The 20,194-nt window shown below is 51.8% G+C and overlaps 5 protein-coding genes across 5 annotated transcripts; 2 read left to right on the top strand and 3 right to left on the bottom strand.

The window, feature by feature from the left end:
- Nucleotides 1-3,676: 3,676 nt before the first annotated feature.
- CTAM01_10005 (uncharacterized protein) lies at nt 3,677-4,588 on the top strand (the record flags this gene model as incomplete). The annotated part of the gene is made up of 1 exon (XM_060526021.1): nt 3,677-4,588. One exon carries the CDS (start codon nt 3,677-3,679, stop codon nt 4,586-4,588), a length of 912 nt encoding a protein of 303 aa, XP_060379349.1.
- Nucleotides 4,589-6,617: 2,029 nt separating this feature from the next.
- CTAM01_10006 (uncharacterized protein) lies at nt 6,618-6,857 on the bottom strand (the record flags this gene model as incomplete). Its single annotated transcript, XM_060526022.1, has 1 exon — nt 6,618-6,857. The coding sequence occupies one exon, from the start codon at nt 6,855-6,857 to the stop codon at nt 6,618-6,620; it is 240 nt and encodes a 79-aa protein (XP_060379350.1).
- Nucleotides 6,858-8,618: 1,761 nt separating this feature from the next.
- CTAM01_10007 (Ras family protein) lies at nt 8,619-9,701 on the bottom strand (the record flags this gene model as incomplete). The annotated part of the gene is made up of 8 exons (XM_060526023.1): nt 8,619-8,806; nt 8,859-9,116; nt 9,168-9,196; nt 9,255-9,277; nt 9,339-9,418; nt 9,480-9,506; nt 9,566-9,597; nt 9,670-9,701. 8 exons carry the CDS (start codon nt 9,699-9,701, stop codon nt 8,619-8,621), a joined length of 669 nt encoding a protein of 222 aa, XP_060379351.1.
- A 3,678-nt stretch (nt 9,702-13,379) lies between these two features.
- Nucleotides 13,380-13,712, bottom strand: CTAM01_10008 (uncharacterized protein; the record flags this gene model as incomplete). Its single annotated transcript, XM_060526024.1, has 1 exon — nt 13,380-13,712. The coding sequence occupies one exon, from the start codon at nt 13,710-13,712 to the stop codon at nt 13,380-13,382; it is 333 nt and encodes a 110-aa protein (XP_060379352.1).
- A 2,454-nt stretch (nt 13,713-16,166) lies between these two features.
- CTAM01_10009 (uncharacterized protein) lies at nt 16,167-16,586 on the top strand (the record flags this gene model as incomplete). Its single annotated transcript, XM_060526025.1, has 2 exons — nt 16,167-16,254; nt 16,405-16,586. The coding sequence occupies 2 exons, from the start codon at nt 16,167-16,169 to the stop codon at nt 16,584-16,586; spliced, it is 270 nt and encodes an 89-aa protein (XP_060379353.1).
- Between the last annotated feature and the right edge of the window lie 3,608 nt (nt 16,587-20,194).

Genomic DNA, 20,194 nt, shown 5'->3' on the forward strand with positions numbered 1-20,194 from the left:
CACGATGGTCGTGGCGGCGTGCCGAGGCGTGCGTGGAAAAAAAATGTACATAGATATGACGCTTAATGAGGTGACTCGGCGCTCCTTCTTTTTGGTTAGGAGCTCTGGGCGGTACGAGAGATGTGTAGGCACGCCGGCCGACCATGTTGTATAAAAAGATTCTGGTGCGTTTTTCTTATTTTCTACGAGCGGAGGACATTTTTGGCAACGCATAGCATCTCGTCGTGTACGAGTAAGTAAAGCGAAGGCGTTGGAACTGAGAGAAGGAAGTCGAAGGAGCTATGCAGATACCACTGATATCAAATCAAGACATAATCACCTGTACACACGTGACTGTATTGGTTAATGGGGTGAAGTGGAAACATGAAGTTGGGAAACCAAAGGGATGTGATCGTTTCAGTTAGCTTTCACGGTGTCAAATGACGTAAAGGTATGTAGTATATATGCTGGACAGAGTGTGTGGGTTGGCTGCTGGTCACGATATTGGCAGTAGGGTTTTGATAGGATGGAAATCCTTATGGGATGTCCTGGGCTCGTGGCAGATTGTCGGGATCGCCGCGGAGGGTTTAATCTCAGCGAACCAAGGATTTGAATCGGCGGGCATTTGTGCCGTAAGCCGGCGCGGATTGTCTAGATGAACATCATTCAAGTTGACCGAGGTTTTTTCTTTTCTTTTCTTTTTTTTTTTTTTGCAACGTGACTTTGTGCCCGCAGTCTCGGGCTGGTACCACGAGGGTCAATGGATGGTTCAATACCCGGGCTTCAAGACAGAAGTCGCGCAAAGAGGTGAGTACAGGCAGCGGGTCCCACATTTGAAGCTTTCGAAGGCAACGTGGTGGTTTTCTTCTCCTTCTTTCGAACAGCGCGCCGTTTTCCCTCTCAGGTTAATTGATTGAGATGTTTGAGGAAGAGACTTGACGGAAGGCGTGGGATGGGCTTTCTGTTCCCCCCCCCCTGCTCTACTTCTTGTGTTTCTAAGATTACGGATACAGAATTAAAATAAGAATATGTACGACTAGCGGGAGCAACTGAAGTTTTGCTAGAATGCTGTCGTGCTACGTTGAACAAAAAAGTAAACAACGTTCTACGCGACCTCTTGAGAGAAATCGAGGCTGAGCTGAGCCTTGACGACCGAAAGACACGGCTTTCCCAAGGTTTGTGCCAAGTCGCCGGAAGTTGAGATGGGCGGGAGCTTGGCGCTAGGACTGATTGTAAGTTCTTTCCGAGAAGTTTGCTATTTGCCTCTGGTTAGTTAGTTGCAGGTGGGCTTGCGCAAGAATTCGGTGTTTCTTGGCAAGCAGAGTTTGATATCTTTCGCGGTGGCCTGAGCGTTTCGACGTCTTTCTTTCTCGCCTTGTCTGTCGAACCTTTAAACCATCTTCGAGAATAGTGTATCTGTTACAGCGCGGACAGCCGGCCTGATTTTGTGTGTACGGATACTCCTCCCCGCTTGAATTCCTCAGTCTCGACCCTCGCCCACATTGTGGCCCTGGACTTATCGTCTGCCGGGGACCACAACAGGGTCGAGAATGGCGAAATTTGAAGTGCCCAGCCCGGTTATCTCAGGGCAAGGAAACATGGCCCCCGTCGCCGGCGGTAGTGGTTTTGGTAGCGCGGGGGAGAGAGCCCCAGGAAACTTCCATGAATCTTTGATTTGGTGAATCCGTGTTCAAGGGCATGTCTCTGCTACAAGTGCCGACCTTCTGATATTCAGTTCTTAGTGGACAGAAGTCTCTCTCAGACTCACGCACACTCTGTGCCACTGTGGCTCTGCGCGCTCTCTCTCTCTCTTTCTTACTTTCCAAATTCCCAGGCACTAACAGATCCTCCTCTTCCCCCTTCTCCACCAAAACACCCCTGCGATTTCTCAACCCCCTTTCCAGGCGCAGGCGTGCCAGAGCAAGGGTTCCTGCATCGGTGCCAATCCTTCCCTTCCCAAGTTTCCCCCCCGGTGGCCCACCCCTCCCCTCCTCCATCTCCTCCACCCGCGTGCCCTGCGGCGGTGCTTGCCAACGATGCCCGTTCGCTTGAGGGTTCAGAGTGGGTTTTCTCGCAGTGGATGAGGGAAATCTGTTCGAGGGTGATTGCGGGCTGTTTGTTCGGCGTTCCACAGAGGAGGGGAGGAGGGAGAGAGTGACGAAATGTGGGAATAAGGACTGGAACATTTCTCAAGGCTCATAGTCCAAAACTCCGGACTGAACTGTCAGCCAGAAAAGTGTTCGTCGGGTGGTCTTGAAACCCATCATCCGTTCTGGACCGCCCCGAACCCCTGAACTTGGTCTGTCAGATTTGCAGGAGAACGAACGGTGAACACTCAGAGAGACATGCCAGACACAGCCACACAGCCTCCCTCGTGCTTGGAGCAGACGACAGCATCCATGATCTATCAGAGTGACAGAGGAGGCTGCAAGAACGCGACTACGGGTCATCGTGTCGCAGTTCGGCGCGCGTTACCATGTCGGCTCACTTGCATCACATAGCACGCATCCAACGGGAAATAAGGTAGATTCGCCCGTCCCTCCCATCCTGCCATGCCCACCATCCACCTCGTGGCTCTTCACCCCTTGCTAAGAAGGGCCAGCTAAGCCCGCCCATTGAGGCTGTGGAGAGACGAACCATTCTCCAGAGACTGCAAGAGAGAGAGGGGGGGAGAGAAACGGCCAAGTGCGCTACGGATAAGCAGGTACTGTTTAGCGTAGATGACTCCCAGAGAGTACTTACTTTGGAACAGACACACACCCACATCTTTAGAACGCACTTGGGTCCTGAGAGTAGCAATGAATAGCAACAGAGCCCACTTGGCGCCAGCGGATGCCGCTGATGGCTGCAGCATCATTACTCTAATCCCGGCCGCGCCCTGTTGGGCCTGGCCTTGGAGCAGCAGCAAGAGGAGGAGGCAGAAGAAGAAGAGGCAAAGAGACAGAGAGAGACACCACCCAGTCGGGGACGGCAACTGGACCTGGGCTTTTGCTTTTTGGCTCACAAGTGGGTTGGCTGCTCATCCTTGGATGACCCCTTCCTTGCTCTCTCCCTCGCTCTCAATCTGCCGCCATCTCAATTTACCTTACCTTCCTGTTCGTTGGCTTGGCTTACTTTCTCTTCCTTATCCTCTTCCTCTCACTTTCATCCTCACTTCTTCCAAATTGCTCTTCTCGCGGGCCATCCTTCCCCTTCGCCTTCGCCTGACTTTTCAACCTTATTCGCTCCTTTACCTGTCTAGTCAGTCGCCCTCCGTCGAAGGAAGGAAAAGGTTTCCCGCTTTGGTTCTGTTCTTCCTTGCTACCTACCTATCCACCAGTCAATTCGTTTCTCTTTCAATTCTGGCTGCCCGTTCCTTCTTTTGGCTCCTGCTCATCTTGGGTTGTACGGCGCATTAAGACGACGCCAGCCTTCCTTACGTGGGCCGTTCCTCGACGCGCGCAGACATCACAGTCACGCTTCTGGCGTCGCCTGGCCTGGCTGACTCGACGACACACTGTTGGGATCCCTTTCACCTTCTCCCCGCAAGGCCTTGTGTCCGGATCCGGTTTGGACTTGCACTCTAAGCGGTTGAACCTCGACGTTCCCCTCCCCCCGGATTCAACTTCATCCCATCTCGAAATAATCTCAAGTAGCACTTCCACATATCCCCAGAAAACGTAGACAGACCTCCACGCCGTCAACAAACCCGCCCATCATGGACTACAACCAGCATCACCACCCGTCAAACTCAATTGACAACGCCGCATATCCCGGGGACTCAAGCTACCAACCCGGCGGCCACCCTTCCAATTCTATCAGCAATGCCGCCTACCCTTCAGACTCATCCTACCGGCCGTCTGACCCGACGATGCCCACCGACGACAAGCTCGCTATGCCCAATGCCCGTTACTCCCAATCCTACAACAATAACCACAATGCCGCCCCCGGCGCCGCCAACAGCAGTAGCAGTACACAAGCACAAGCTCAATTCCCGCCGTATCCAACCAATGCTCCAGCACCTTTCCAGCAATCGCAAGGCTGGAACCAGGCGCAGAACCACGACCCCTTGTACTCTCCCGCTCGTGGGCCCATAGCACCGTGGACCCCGGATGGCATGTCGGCCGCGAACCCTAACCTCCCGCCACCACCGCCGTACGACCCCTCGAGGCCAGGCACGGGGACTACTAACCCTTCGACGCCTCGCGACCCGATATCACCAAACCCCTCAGAGAGTGCCCTTCTCAGCGGACAGCAGCAGCAGCAGAATGGAGCGCATTCCACGCGATCTCAGAGTACCTACACTAGCACCCCACAGCAAGCCCCCGCACCGGCGGCAGCTCACGTAGCCGACGCGGAATCGGGACAAGGGGAACGGAGCGGGCCGCGCGCCTACTTGCAATCGATGACGGGAGGGATGCCGGCTTATGGCAACAGTCCTGGACAGCTTGGCCCCGTCGCGCAGGCTAGGAAGAAGAGAAAGATGAAACTTGGCATTCTCGCCGGCGTGCTCTGCGCTGTCTTGGTGTTCCTGATCGCGTTGATAGTGGGCGTGCTGGTCGGCATCGTCAAGGTCAACCAGAAGGATGATAAGCCGCCTCCGTCTAACGGACCGCCGAGGCTCTTTTAATTTGCCGACACTTGCACGAGTGGTACTCCCTCCGTTCCTGCGGTTTATTCAGCCCCGGTTTGAGAGATATTGCCATTCTGCCCTCCAGGTTTCTGGACAACTTCCGCACAAAAGGGCGACACAACTTCACCGATACCCAACTTACTTTTTCCCAACATATTCTCTCACTCCTATTCTTCTTTTCTTTTGTGTTCATTACACCACCAACAAAGCTTGGTTTTGGAAAACTTTGATTAATTGGGCGTCGCTTGCGCTGGAGGAGGATGGATGGATGAATGGATAAGGGGGGAAGGACGACACGAGGAAGCGACGTTTAATGTCTTTTTTTCACTTTCTTTACACTTCTCCTTCTCCCTCCTCCTCGGAAACACACGATTTTGGAGTAAAAACTTACTTGAGGAACGGATTCGCGGAGGGATTAAGAAACACAAGTGAAGCTTTTCTTCTTGATCCTGGGAACACCCCGATAGACGAAAGCTGTGGCTTTGCTGAAGAGCGGGCTGCTCAATGAGATTGAAATGATGTCAAGCGTTTATTTGTTCAAGACTTTTTGACTCGTGATCTTCGTTCTCAGGAAATCTCGTAAGATGCTGAAAATTGGTTTCCTTTGGAATTGGGGGGTGAACTTTGTCCCAAGCTTGGGTATTGGGATCTGAGCATCGTCGTCTGTTGTCTATTAGATGAGAGACGAGGGAGAGTGGTCCTTGGAGGTTCGTCGGCTCCTCTTATGGAATAATCCAATGTCATCGACACCAGAAGTGCCGCCCATGGCTTACTCAAGGCTGCATGTTATTGTCCCCCCCTCTGCCTGTTCTCGCTTCTTTCTATGGAACACCCCCCCTCCCTCCCCCCTGCTGCTGAGTTCCCTTGCATTTGTGATTCGGGAGTCATCGACGAGGCGGAGTAGATTGCTTGACGGAAAGACGACGTGTACTCGGCCTTGGGTGCTTTTATTCTCGGCTCTTAGTTTGTGCGTAACATGAGACTTTCTTCCTATGCTGGGCAGACAGGGTCCTTCTGCTGGTGTGAGGTATCTGGCAGTGATAACTCTCCATCATATATAGATAGAGAAGGAGTTAAGGTGACCACCTCTAGGTTGTTGGCGTTGAGAGTACGTCTTGTTCAGAAAAAGACACAGACTTTGGGGCCGTCAGTTGGCCTTGGGTAGGTGGAGGATGAGGGAGACGGTACCCACCAACCACCCATGCTGACACCGGCGATGGAATAGTCGCCTTTGTATATGTTGTGTTGTGCGAGGATGGTGAAGAGTTGATCTGGCCCTGGCTCGGCCTTTACCTCGATTTAAGGATGAGGAAAGGTGTGTGCTGTTCTGATGATCGAGCTTGACGCGGATACTCTTATTCTATACAAGGCTTGGTTCTACTTCTTGTTCTGCTGACTATGAGAGGGGATTGATATCAACTTATTTGGTTCGCTCTTTCCCATTAAGTATCGTTCAACAGAGAGCAGTTTAGGTATCATGTCATTCGTACCGTCATGCCGAGCAGAAAGCACCCTCGTTGGCTTGTTATGACGATGTGAGGTATCATTGAGAGAGAGAACTCTGAACCTTATTCATTCTCTTGAGGGTTCGGAGAAAGAAGAAAAGGAAGCACATTCGGATTCATCTCGGGAGCTAGGATATCCTGCAGGTCCCGGTCATTTGCAGTCTACGGTTAGGTGATTGGTACCTTCTAGATAGCCCACAGGGAGTGTTGATAGAAAGCACCCACCCGAAGACACAGCAAGTGGCCTCCGCAAAGTCTTGATTGGGATACTATATATATATTACAAGTACGGCCCCCTTCGTCATGCTGGTTACTCAGATCAAAATGGCCTTCGTTGAGAGCCATCCCGCCAATTCCAGCGTCTTGCACGGAATGACCACGTGTTGCTGCACTTCCCGGTCTCTGTCGCTGTACTACCTGGCCAGACAGGCAGGCTTACTGCATCTTTCAGAGATGTAGTACGCAAGTCCATGAAGTTTGACACGTCCGCTGTCTCTGCTGGTCTGCCATCATATAGATAGTCAGGGTGGGAGCATCGCGAATCGGGCGGAGAGAGGGGAAGAGTACCGGCCTACTTTACGACTGGGAGACATTCTGTGAGGAGATCTCTGCGCGTAAAGATGTGCTAGACACTCGGCGGGATGCACGGAACAGTCACCTCTGGCAAGCACTGAACTTTTGTCCGTACCCGAGTGGTGGTTGTGGTTGTGGTTGTATGCTAAACTAGACCGAGATGGCCTTACATACCGTAGACTCGACATATTGAGCCTTATGCGATATCACCCACAGCCCGTCTGGAACCCACTCAGCAAGAACGAGTAGTTTTTGGCTAGAGTGCCTGATCAGTATATAGAAGGGGAATTGGTCTCCATCTAATCAAAGGTATTGACGAAGAAACCTCCCCTTCTGGCCTCGGCCTCGATGGGCTCACAAGGTATCGAAATAGAAAGAGTATAGCGAAGATGATGCAGGCTCTTTCGCTATCACGTAGCTCTTTGATAGATGCCAAATAACATCAAGTCACAAATTTTTAATGTTCAGGCTAGCGTTGTGTGCCTGCTTCTCATTGTATGTAGCTTCGTCACCCGCACATCGCTTCGTTACCTGTTGTGATGGAGTTCCGTTCCATCTTTATGTACTCCTGCTGAATATAACGCGATTAAACATCCATAGAATTATGAGATGATAATCCGCCGTGGACATCTCTTAGGGCCTTGATTGATAGTGATTGTAAAGCGTTGGTCGCCGATTGGAGTCACGTTAAGAGGATCGATATTTATGAGAAGGGCTTCTTCTCCGATCACGATGCATCAATAGAGGCAGAGCGCGATATACTCTGGCAGCCATTCGAGCATGCTAGCAACGGACGAAAGAAAGGTGCGAAATCTCCGATATCGAAAAAGTCAGCTGCTCGAGAAACAAACCCGAACCCGAAGCCTCGGTTGACCCGGGTTGACGCGTACGACAGAGCCTCATGTAACCTGCACCAACATACCAGGAAAAGACGGAATGTGGGCAGTGAAGGGTTACAGCAGTCACATGCTTTCAACGATCTTCACATAACATTACCTTTGTCACTTGTCACAAATCGGACTATCGCCCGATAGAGCCTTGCAGCTTATTTTCCAAGTATGCGGCCAAGAATACCATCAATTCTAGCCCGTATGGGGGAGACGATACGAGAGAGATAGAGCAGCAAAATTTCTCCTCCCACAATGGATGGGACCCCACAGCTGCAATATCTCAACCTTTGCTCACTTAGTACCTTTGTAGGAACACACCAGTTTGTTTCCCTAACGCCCGATGAAGCCGAATCCCGCCCAAAATCTTTGTTTTTTTCTTGGAAAGTGAAAACTCCATCCCTTTACCCTACTGTTTTGTTTTGTCTCCTTCCCTAAAGGTATGATGAAAAGACATGGAAGCTGAAATGAGAGGAGAGAAAACATCAAATGAGGAAAAATGAAATGAAGAAAGCTATGTGATGTGGGTGATGAATGGGTCTTTGTCCAAGTTTCGTCCCGTCGTAAATGAAAATGAAGAACAAATCGCAAGTTCTTTCTGCAGTTGGGAATCTCGCTGCTGCGATGCTTAAGGATGAATCAAGATTGATCTCTTATGCTTTCATCCAGCTGTCCTCGATCGAAGTTTGAAATGAAGTCGTAAAGCGTACAAAAGGCCGTGTCGAAAACAAAGATGGAGGACTTCATTGCCGCGAAGTTGATGTCGGAAATTCATGAGAGGGTATGGTTTGCCGATGAGACAAGGTCGTCTTGAGTGCGAAAAAAAAAAAAAAAAACGTAAAAGGAAACATGCAGGGCCTGAATGAGTGCGTCCCTTTTCTTTGTGGGTCTTGAAGTGTATGAATGCCGGCTGCGAAATGCGTCGAATTCGAATATGGAGTGTTGAATCCTTGGATGCTGACAACAGAAAGCGCCGCATGCTTCCGCTTGTAGGGAGATGCATGGTTAGAAGGCGTTTCGGGAGTCGAAACGCGTAGTCGATAGAAGGTCATGCTGGACAGCTCAAAGGATGACGCATCGGTGACCGTCAGGACGTCTGCGCCTTCGGTGCTTCCGCTTTGCAAAACCCATGAGACCTGGGTTTTTCTCGTACTCGTGGTCTTCATCTTCATGAGCGGCTTGGTTTTGGAACTTCTCATCCTTCATGAGAAGCTGGCGACAAATGTCTATAAAAACGGCGTCGACGTTGGCTGATGACACTGATTAGCAAAGTCTCGTCTCAACACCCCGCTGTTGACTTACTTCGTGTCCTTGCGCTCGTTTCGTAGTAAGGCGCATCCCACATCTGAGAGCACGCAAAAGCCCTTTGTCTAGGTACGGACCGCTGCTCTTCCAAGTCGGCCTTATTGCCGACGATGACGATGGGAACATTGTCGTCGTCCTTGATGCGGGTAATTTCCTCTCGGAGCATCTCAATCTCGTTCATAGAGGACGATGAGGTGATGCTGAAGACCAGAATGAAGCCTTGGCCGGATTTCATGTAAAGGTCACGCATGGCAACTGTATCCACGGTCAGCTGGGATGTCGGACAGAGTACGAAAAGTAGCTAACCAAACTGCTCTGTGCCCGCGGTGTCGAGGCTGATTCATTGTTAGATGGATGGTCTCACGGCAGCTAGAATGTGCCTTCGTTACTCACATTTCCAAGACCACTTGCCGTCCCTGGAATGAATCGAGTCAGTGATTCGTCGCAATAAGTAGTACCCGCATAAGATTAACTCACATCAACCTGTAATTGTGTCCGGTAGGTGTCTTCAATTGTCGGGTCGTAACTCTCGATCCACTCATTGTGAACGAATTGAGCTTTTGCATTGGTTAGCGGTGCTGCACATTTGACACGAGCATTGCGCTACGCGATGCTGACCTGTTAAGCAACTCTTTCCAACACCTCCTAGATGCAAAGTTAGTGGGCTGCGCACGTGACAGGCGTATTTCTCAACAAGGACTCACCGGCACCCAGCACCACGACATGGAGCTCACGACTACGCATGATCAGCTTGCGACCCCTCTATCTCTTCCTTTACAAATTGGAAAGGCATCACGGCGGAGCATACCAGGACTGATGATGCCTGTTGTGGCGTGACATTGTGTCTATGCTGGCCAACCTGAAGCTGCGACTTTGTTGCTGTCGGTTGTGTGTATCGTTGCGGGAGAGATGTCTTAGCAGGGCAGCTCAATTCAGATGACAGAAATGTGCCGGGACGAATTGGTGTGTTGAGAAAAGCTTCAACAGCTGGTCGTCTTCCTTTGAGGAAGGGCCGCCGGGCTGAGTACTTCGCAATCGGCGCGTCATGCGGCAAGGGACGACAGCAAGGTTAAATAGATTGTCGGCGAGGCGGAGGGTTTGGTATGGCGGAGAAGTGGTGAGGTCCGAAAGCCAGGTAGCGGAATCGAGGCTGCGGATTGCCGTGCAAATCACTCTATATCGGGAGTGGATGGGCGCGATTTCCAGAGGACGCAACAAGGTACCTGGAAGGGACGAAGGAGAATGGCGGGGGGGTCCGGATGCAATTGTAGTTGGAGCACAGGAGCGTCGAAGTTTGAAAGTCGGGGGCTCGGGTCATGGAGCTCTGGGTCTGGCCCGTCCGAATTGATTGGAAGAGTGGGGACCACAGGAGACCAAGGAGGGGTGCTTTTAAGGGGCCCGAGGGGAGGGGGGGAAGTTGACGGGGAACGGGGGACCAGCAGGGGAATGGAAAAATGCAAAAGCAGACTGGCTGACTGGCTGGATGCAGAGAGAGAGAGAGAGAGAGAGAGAGAGAGAGAGAGAGAGAGACAGAGAGGGAAGAGGGGAAGGCGAGAATAGAAGTAATGGGAGACAGGATGTGTGAGAGAGAGAAAGGAGACGAGGGATATGGAAATCCTGAAAGTGTCAAAGACGAAGGAAAACAAGAATGGGAGAGTAAAAGAAGGAGAAACAGACGACCGACGAGCCAGGTCAGGACAAAAAAAGAAGAGTCAAAGTTCCCAACCAGCTCTCATCCTCTCACACTCCGGCTACCCAATTAAAAACAAATAAAGGGTGCTGGTGCAGCAGTTTTTGGTTGTTCTGTCGTCTGCAAGGGCCTCTCGCCAGCCAGCTGCGCTAAGCTGAGGGGAGGGTAGCTAAGGCAGGGTAGGTTAGGTGAGAGGTACCTTGCTGGGGGGTACTTGGTGACCTGGGCGTCTGGAGGATCCCAACCGTACTTTAAGCAACTCCGTTACGGCAGTCTGCCCTGCTGTTGGCGCCCTGCGGACGAATCTGGTGAGATAAAGTCGGGCAGTCGGGTCGGGCAAGGTAGCTGGGCGAGGTTACGACCGGGTACGTACAGCCTCCAGGCAAAGCACAGTCGGAGCTGAACCAAAGGACAAGAGTGAAAGGGAGAAGAAGGTTTATGGAGGCTGTATGCCTGAAGGTGTCAGTACGAATACTGAGCTGCACGAAAGGGCCAGTTGCAGTACAGAGGACGGTCTCCGGTCGGAGAGGGTGGGGAGATCTAGAAGCAGACAAAAGGCAAGGGAGGGCAGTACTGGTCAATCGTCGTCGATCGCTGTTGCAGCTTTGCCGTGCGATGAACAATAGACGGCCCCCAGAGGTCTGAGGAGCTTAGGTTGATGGCTGGCTGATGGTATGGTTCGATAACTCTGGTCAACTAAGGTTATTTCCGCTTGCCGGTTGCCGAAATGGATGACATTGGCCACTGGACGTGGGCACTTGGAGAAAAGAGCGAATCTAGCTCAGTTTAGAGTGACTTCAGCACCCCAAGCAGGAGAAGAAACTCTGCCCAGGTCGCACTCAATGTTGAATCGCAGACAGGGCAGCAATAAGACAGAGAGACGTCGATGAGATGTGTGGTGGAATTGGATGTGGTTGCACGCTGGAAGACACAGCCGCCGGGTGACAAACCGTTCTTGACCAGGGTGTCTAGTCGAGCGAGAAAGCCTGGGAAGTCAAACGACTAGCCAGAGGTAAGAAGCGAGTTGTGGCGAGTAGAAAGACAGGACGCAATGGAGGTGACGCGAGTAGGCAAGATGCGTGACGGGACGCGATGCGATGCGAGGTGGGTGATGTGACTGATGACTGGCAGATGGATGGGCGAGTGAAGACGGGGAGAGGCTTTGCTAGGCCAGTTGAAGCTGAGGACTAGTCAATTCGACGGGTCGACGGGAGGGGACCATGCAAGACAACCGGAGAATCAGATTTTACCGCCGACCCAAAGGTGAGAATTGGCTGTGCTTTGTGAGATTACAAACAGGAAAAGTAGACGTTGGGCTGCAGTACTTACTGTACCCTTGGAGAAAATTCCCATGTACTACGTTGGCTACGGAGTAGAGGACGATGGGTGACGGATGGCGAGAAAAAGAAGCATGTGGAATTGTCTCACAAATTGGAAGCCTCCTGTCTCGAAATAACGGAGAGGCTGACACTACTGTCGGACGCTTGCATGGTAGCTTCAACGTCGTCGCTATTTAGGGCAGAGAGCCGGGGACGGAGCTTTGATGACTTTGTCGCAGGGCTTCAAAGGAAGGGGTTTTAGCTGAAGTCGAGGTTGGCGGTCATCATTGGCGTGTTACAGTATAGGAGTTTGGTGTGGTGGTGTACGGAGTAGTGCTTGAGCGTCATGTTGATCCGGGGGCCACCGACCGGACAACGTTGGTTAACTTAGTATATGATGCGTACCAAGTACATGGTGGTGAGATAGTGACCGAGGTCGGGAGCGATCCCGTTGCTTCGCGTCGTCTAACTTTTGGAGAGTCTTCTTGGATGGATGTCCCCCATCGCCTCCAGTCTTTGCCGTCTTCCTTCTTTCCTGAAATGGAACTGTGCCCTTTTGGTGTGAGGCACAGCGGCGCGAGGCAAGATCCAATGGGTGTCGAAGTAGTCGAGGTAGGGTTCCAATTGGGTCCCCCGGCAAGCGACACCTTGCCATGGCAATGATTGGGTGAGGCGGCGTGGCATCCCGCTCACACGGCGACGGCGGCGGGGATTATTGAGGAAGGTCCTGAGGATGAGGTGCTTGCTGACCTCTTGCCTCTGGACTCTGGCTTGTTCTTTTCGCGGAGGCGGAGGCGGGAAAAGAGGATGCGATGCCGTGCCGTCTCTTGGCTGCCTTTTTGACCGAGGCCGACGGGATCCAAGTAGAGTGGTGTTTGGCTCAAGTAAGGTATTAATGCCTGTGTTGGTGGGGAGCACGGAGTAGTAGGTGCCTTATTCGTGTGACGGGCATCCAGCGCAGCAAGTCATGGCTGAAGTCATAGGCAAAGTAGACATGACACTCTAGTACAGGATACGTCTTGAGATTGTCAGTAGGCTGGATACTATAGAATAGAGGGTAAGGTGGTCTGTACTCCGTACGTATGCGTATCTGTATGCGAAAGGTACTTACTGCGTACGATAGCAGTCCGATAGCAGTCCGTAAAGCAACCTCGTTTCGGCCGGCACTTTTGAGCTGTTGACAGGCTCAGAGTCCGTGGGTTCAGCGTGGGAACGGGTCTCTGCCCCAATGTAGCTGAGTCAGGGTTTGTCTGCCGTTTAGCCAGAGCAGGTGTCCAGTTGGGTGCAGCGCGCACGAACATAGCTCCTGCATAGGTGGGACTCTCCAGTCTTGTCCCACCCATCCCATGTGGTGAGGTTCCTCTCTTCCCATGTGTCTCCAGGGCTAAGGGAATGGAGGAGGGGGGCGACGCCGCGACGCCGCAACGGAAGTGTCATGGTGTGTAGGCAGTACGGAGCATTCGTACCTTTCCATTGAGGCTTGGTCGAGTCGGGCAGTTTGTGTGGGCTCTAGTCCTGGGCAGTCGCCGGGGCTCTCTCGTGAGCGAGCAAGGCCTTGGCCCATGGCGGCCATGCGCAGACGGGCTCTCGAGCCCCCTCAGAGCGGGCAGTGTGGAGGAATGTTCCTACTCGGTCGGTACACGTGTAGTTGACAGGAGGTGTGGTGGCCTGGTCGTGTGGTGCAGCGGTGCTGTGGATTTCAGGTCGCAGTGGATTGCCGAGAAGGCATGTTTTAGCGTGCTCTGTGATGTTTCTGGTTCTGCTTCCATCCCATGTTCCCCTGTTGGTTCGTTCCGCGGATGGAGTCGTGCTTGAGGTGGTGCTGCAAGCTGCGTGCTGCATAGGAGACAGTGGGCACTGAGCAGTGAGAGCGCAGGTGGACAGCTGCAGGTGCAAGAGCAAAGATGCAGATGGATGCTTGCCCTATTGCTTACCTTTGAACGAGGCTTGACTCTTGAAGGACTGTTTTTTGCTCGGTACCTATCCATGGATGCGTTCGGAGTACGAGGTACTTGGACGTGGTGTCTTGGCTCTTGAGGCAGGGAAAGAAGAATCAACTCGTGGTTTATCCCCCGAGCCCCCACCTCACTTTTTCTTCCCTCACCAACACCTTCCCGAGTTTCTCACTGTGACTGAGGCAGGTGCGCGATCCCCCGGCTCCAACATGGAAGGGACATGGAGATATGCGGCTGCCGTTCTTTCCTTCCCCTTCTCTTTGCGTCCTTTTTTTTCCTTTCCCATGCCGCGCCATGCCGCGCCATGCCGCGCCATGCCTTCCCTGCTGTTCCCTTTTCGTGGCATACCTTAAGGTAAGGTAGGAACCACATTGGCACATTGGCACATTGTGCGGCGTGCCTGCCATCATTCATCATCCATGCCTTCCTGCTTCCAACTACACTCTGTCACCCCTCATTCCTTCCTACCTTAGGTACCTTAAGGTAACCTGGTAGCTTCTCGAGCTTTCTCACCTCAAGTTGTGGATACTCCATGAATACATCAGATCCCATCACGACGGCCCGAGTTCATGTAGTACAGTAGTAGTCACTACGTCATAGACTTAACTAACTTACCATTTCATCACTTCAGAGTAGGTAGGTGACCATGTCTAATTTGTAGTTGTGCCTGCTTCTCTCAATCACGATGCTGCTTCACTTCTATCTCGTACCACTATTTACAATTCAATGCCTTGTCCCAGGACTTCATCAGAGACTCCCAGTCTGCTACAAGCATCAATTGAGTTGAGGAAGCACATCAGAAGTAAGGCAAATCTCTCCACCCAATGCCTCTCGTTCCCCACAGCTGTGAGCTTTTCAACTACCCATGGAACTTCAAACTTTGACTTTGCCTGCACAGAGTATCACACAGCTTCAACCACCTTAGCTCTTACTGCTTGCTCCTTCCTCGATGCTGCAAGGCTGTCATCCTGGTAAGATAGCTAAGTACTGTGTAGGCCACGCCGCGACGGGCCCGGCGTTGGAACTTGACCCAAGTTCCCAACCTCTACTGTATGCTCCTTGAGGTAGGCTCCAAGACAACACCATAAAGCATCGCCGCACTCTAGCACTCGGCTCCATGCAGGTGCCATCATCCATGCCATGAAGAGAATCCATCCTCCGACGTACGGAGTACGGCCTGCATCGGTGCCAGTCTCCCAGTCTCTGTACCTTGCCTTAGACTCTGATTGATTTTTATCTCTCAACCCTTCTAGACGCATCCACTCTGCCCACCTTGTCTCGACTTCTCCTGCATTGCGGCCTGTCCCTGTCAACCAAGGGCAAGCCACTATGCACTTCATCGAGAAGAATCGTCTTCCATCTACTAGCCTTTTGGTCTACATCCGCGCAAGCAATGAGGGGTTATTCCGATAGTCCTGCTCTTCCATTTTAACAAAGCTTCATAGCCAAGCAACCGAGGATGTCTTGCCGAACCATCCGCCACAGCCCTCCTACCAACGATCCAGTCACCAGAGACTCTACAATCTCAACTACTCCGTAGTACAAGCTTTACGCGGTCTCTCGGCACCAGAGAGCTTCAAATAAAGTGTAAGCAAAGGGCCACCAACGATCTGCGGGCTGGATACGGCCATCGACCGAGGGCCCGGAGCCGAGACACTGACGCAGGGACGCTGTTCGCCAGCTAACCTCTACGTCTAGCCATTGCAACGTCGTAGCCGTTGCTAAAATTCTGCTTCCATGACAGCCAACCATCCTAGTGCCTCGTCCTGGATATACGCGGTCGACTACCTGCCTCGCTTGAGCCTATCCGAGGCAAATCGATACCGCTCCGGAAATACTTCAGATTATAGACAGCTCAAGCTCGGTCGTTACTGCGCCAATCATGACGTCCAATTCCTCGCCTCACCCATCACCTCGGTTCGCGAGGGTATAGAGAAATTTTTTCTTCCCTCCTCAAATAGCCTGATTTCGACCAGTGACGACCGAGCATGCGCCCCTGCGTCTTGTACCTGAGAACCGACTGGTGGGATTCCGGGGTCCCCAGGATGGGTGCTAGCCGCAGATGCGAGTGTACGAATAGACACTTCGATGCGAGCGCGCCCCTCCCGTTCAAATTCGAGTTCCTGTTCCCGTCACAGCCAAGCACACCACTACGCGTGGAGGACTCATCCCATGACGACGAAGGGGAGCTCGAAAAACCGAACTCTGGTGCCTCATCTGGTTCTCAGCCCCTTCCCTGTCGTTCTGTTGACGTTGCATCCGACTTGATCTCCTAGTTTGGTAGCTGACCCGAATCCGGAATGTGTGACTGGTAACTCGATGCAGCGACCGATCGTCAACCATGCCCTCGGGCCGTGTCGTTGTCGTCAAAACGTCACTCCCGCTGGCCATGGTCGCCCAGATCGCCAGCTCCTATCCGTACGGACCTTGTACACTTAGTCAAACCAGATATTGTTAGCCACAAGGATCATTCCTATCTATCCCCTCCTCATCTCCGAGTTGGCGGCTTCTGAAGAACAGCTCTTGCTCAAATCGGAGAACCGGTCTGCTGGGTTCCATACTAAAAAGGTGACGTCTAGGCCCTGGTCTATTCCACCTCTCTGATATGAGCTGTCAACTTGGCTCCCTGGAATCTTCCCTGCTCTATCCCCCGTCTCGGTCATTGCAGTATTGTCTATGGAGCACATCCAGCGACACTGGTACGATTATCGTCGGCCTGAATGTTCTCAGTAACGGCCCCGAGAGCTTCGTGGAAATATAGCAACAAGTCATACCCATCAAAAGGTCCTTACAAAGTTGGAAAGGTACGGATAGACGAGGAAACTCTTTAGACCTATGGACAGAGGCGCCCAGACCACATCTCCGCCATCTCACCTTCCCACGTGGCCAAGATGAGATGGACTGTACCATCATCACGCTAACCAGTCGTGTTAGTCCACCTTTGAGTTTCAGGCAGGAACTCTAAATCTTCTGGCTCCTGAATCGTCCAAGCCTGCCACGACCGAGTCAATGCGACCAGTACTTAGGCCGTGAGCAATCACGGTTGCTACTAAATGTTCGGCCCCCAAGTCTATGCTCCAACATCCTGGGACTTCATTTCGAGATTGATGCGGTACTTTCATCATTTCAACGGATAATCTTGAATGCCCGACGGCATCTCTCGATAGCATGATTTTGCCCAGTCTCTGATGCCTGAGCAAGAGATTGAGGCACCCTGACTGCCTTGCTCATCGAGGGATATTTTATCTATTTGACTTGGACTTTGATTTCACAAAAAATCGTGACTTGAGACGCAGCAAGCACAAGCCCGGTAAAGGAAATGCCAAGCCAGCCATCCCATGGATTTCCCAGCGACAAAAATGCGGAGGATCTACACCTGCATGTGCAACATGAACACATCATCTGCTCGTTGACGGGATCCCCAGGCAAACACACTTTACAATGCCCAACTTTCGAATTCGTCGAGTGCTCACCGAGCTCGCTGCTGCCATACTACACCACACTACCAATGTAACTAACTGTATTGGGCCTTTCGACCTCAATGCAGTGGGATTTCGCCGCTCCATAGCTCCGAATGCGAGAACCAAGCGGTCAAGAAGTCGCCTCAAGGCCAGTTGAAGGTGGAGCAAACCGACCCACTGCATGTTTTCACGTGTTCGGGAGGCGTGGAACTTGAGACGAGCACCTCTGTCAGTTGGCGTCTCAGGCCGAGTACGAGGTCAGAGCTATCATGAACGGCAGATGTCCTTATAGACTGCACTCAGGACACGAGGCCTCGATAGGCAGTCAGGCACACGACTTGGAAGCCATTGCCGTGTCACCTTCTCGTCTGTCCGAAAACACCATGGATGGCCTGCATGGCTCATTGACTTGACTGGAGAAACTTTCCGAAGAAGCAGGGAGCCAGTTGTTTGTACCACTGGCATGCACGGCACACGCTCTACATTCGCAAGCTCCTCGATACGTTGCCGTCAGTGTGTCCGATCTCCTAATGGGCCAGTCTATTATCGTCTAATAGAATGCGGCTCACGCGTGCCCTTTCTTCCCGTACCCCACGCCGGAGCTGCATGCAGCTCGTCATCATGGTCGGACTTTAGCCAGCTTTCGGAGAATATTGCGAAAATCGACGAAGGCAGCGTGGGGGGCTGACATGGTCGAGGAGCAAAGTTGTCTGGATATTCGGCACCATTCAAGATGTCGTCTTATCAGCCCGGGCAACTACCAAGACGAAAAAAAAAAATCCAGACCAATTTACTACCTTCCCCGAACGGTCTGGTCGATTTTCTGCATCACGATTGTCACTATCATCATCTTTGGAGGTTGCGGTGCCCCCCAACTGTGCCTTGCCTGCCTCCTCCTAGCCAGACGATGGGGTCGGCAACGAAACATTAAATCACATTGCAGGTACCTTGCTCAAGCGAGACCACAACCATGATCCTAGAATATCAATTCGGTGGACGACGGGAGTTTCTTTGACAAGACATCGGGCCGGTACTGATGGGGCCTGCATCGAACGACCCACCACAGCCGGCATGAACCAGACTTTCTGCAGCAGCCTACTTTTAGGGCTCCGCTGCCACAACCAAGCGGGTCCCGCCGTTCACCGCACACATTCCAAAGCCAGAATTCATAAAGCCCTATTCCGCCACTCGTCTTCAACAATAACTGGTCTGGTGGTGTAGTTGGTTATCACGTCAGTCTAACAAATTTCGAGGTCTCCTCGAAACTGAGCACACTGAAGGTCTCCGGTTCAAGTCCGGGCTAGATCATCCAATGGGCGATTGGTTTAGTGGTATAATGACCGCTTAGCATGCGGTAGGTCCTGGGTTCGATTCCCAGATCGTCCAGTCTTTTGCTCGTTGTGGTGATTAAATGATTGTGAACTCTTTGTTTTGTCCTCCACTTGGATTCTGATGGGGTTTCTACCTTTTGAGAAAGACTAGGGGAGTTGGGAAAGTCAAAGTCTGATATGGGAGCTGTTAGACTCCTCTACATGCATGTGTCTTTGGCAGAGTAGAATCTGTGAGTCGTCGATACTGAGGTTGTGGTATAGAAATGCCGGTTCCATGGTAGGTACCTAGGAATGGGCCAGGTGAAGGAAGGTTGTCCTTGAGATTACATCTTGGACCTTGTCCGTAAAGACTTGATTATGATACAACGCACAGTGCGAGCTCTGCCATTCTTTTGTAAAGTGTATTGAGAGCTTCAGAGACCAGGCACGAAACAGCTCATTCGATGGATGGTGACCAGTAAGGCTCTGAGGACGGGAAGCTTGGTGAGGTATCGGATTAGTTCGGTGTGATCAAGACATGGGGAATGGATGGTGAAACAATGGTAGAGAACATATGTTCATGCTGCTGATGATCAGTGACGAAGGCTGTTGATATAATAAAAGAGGTTGGGACCTTGCTATAAGATGACTACAGGGTCGCGGGAACACCTGAACGTTTCGTTTATTGGAATTCGTTTGTTTCAGATTTTAGTCCCTCAGGCCCTTGTGACTACCTACAATATGAGTATGCTAATGATGGCTCTCTCATCTCCGTCCGCTATCTAGGTCTCTGATCTATGTTCTGCCTGGCCTCTTTCTCGTCCAGCTCGCCATTAACATAGGGTTTGAGTTTGACGCCGTGACAGCCGTTTAGGTGACATCTTTTGCCTGCTCTGTGGTCCCATGTTTTTAGGGCTCTGCCTGTATGGACCGGGAACAGGATTACCAACTGCGTCATGGCGCTGAGTCTGCCCATTCAAATGTGTCTAGTTCACTTAGACATACACAGTAGAGCTTGAGTAGCTTTAATAAACGAATGTCAAAGTAGGGATGTGATCTTCGCCCGTTGTCTTTTCAAGCGGTGGCTGTTGCTGTATATCAACTTCTATCCCGAAATCTATGTCATTTCGAAATCCTAAATGTGAGTTGATTGCCATCTGCCCACATCTCCAAGTGCTTTAACGTGCACCCGGGTGGGAATGGTTTGAAATGATCTAGAAGCTATTGCCATAAAAGAGGTATCTCCTGGCTTTCAAACAGGAACCCGCCAACTTGGTTTTTGACTTGATGTTGCGCGGAGCTCAATGTTAGACAGCCCGCGGTTCAAGAGGTCAGCCAAAGAGGCTTAATGAAACAACAACGTGTCCAATATTTCAGCATGAGGGAGGAATATAGAGGAGGTAGAGCACGTCTTTCTGGTGAGAAGCCACGGAAACGTCTCAACCCCCATAAGGCTATATCAACCTCCTCAAGCTGATCAGCTCTCTTCCACTCCACGGGTGGTCATGGCCATAGATGTGGAAGTAAAGAAATACTGGCCGATTTGCTCCGCGCAGGGCCCGTCGCTTCGGGTAAGTTCCTATCGCTGTCGATCTGGG

The sequence above is a fragment of the Colletotrichum tamarilloi genome (assembly GCF_030869305.1).
Source record: "Colletotrichum tamarilloi strain Tom-12 chromosome Unknown Scaffold_43.1, whole genome shotgun sequence".
In the NCBI taxonomy this organism is placed as follows: domain Eukaryota; kingdom Fungi; phylum Ascomycota; class Sordariomycetes; order Glomerellales; family Glomerellaceae; genus Colletotrichum; species Colletotrichum tamarilloi.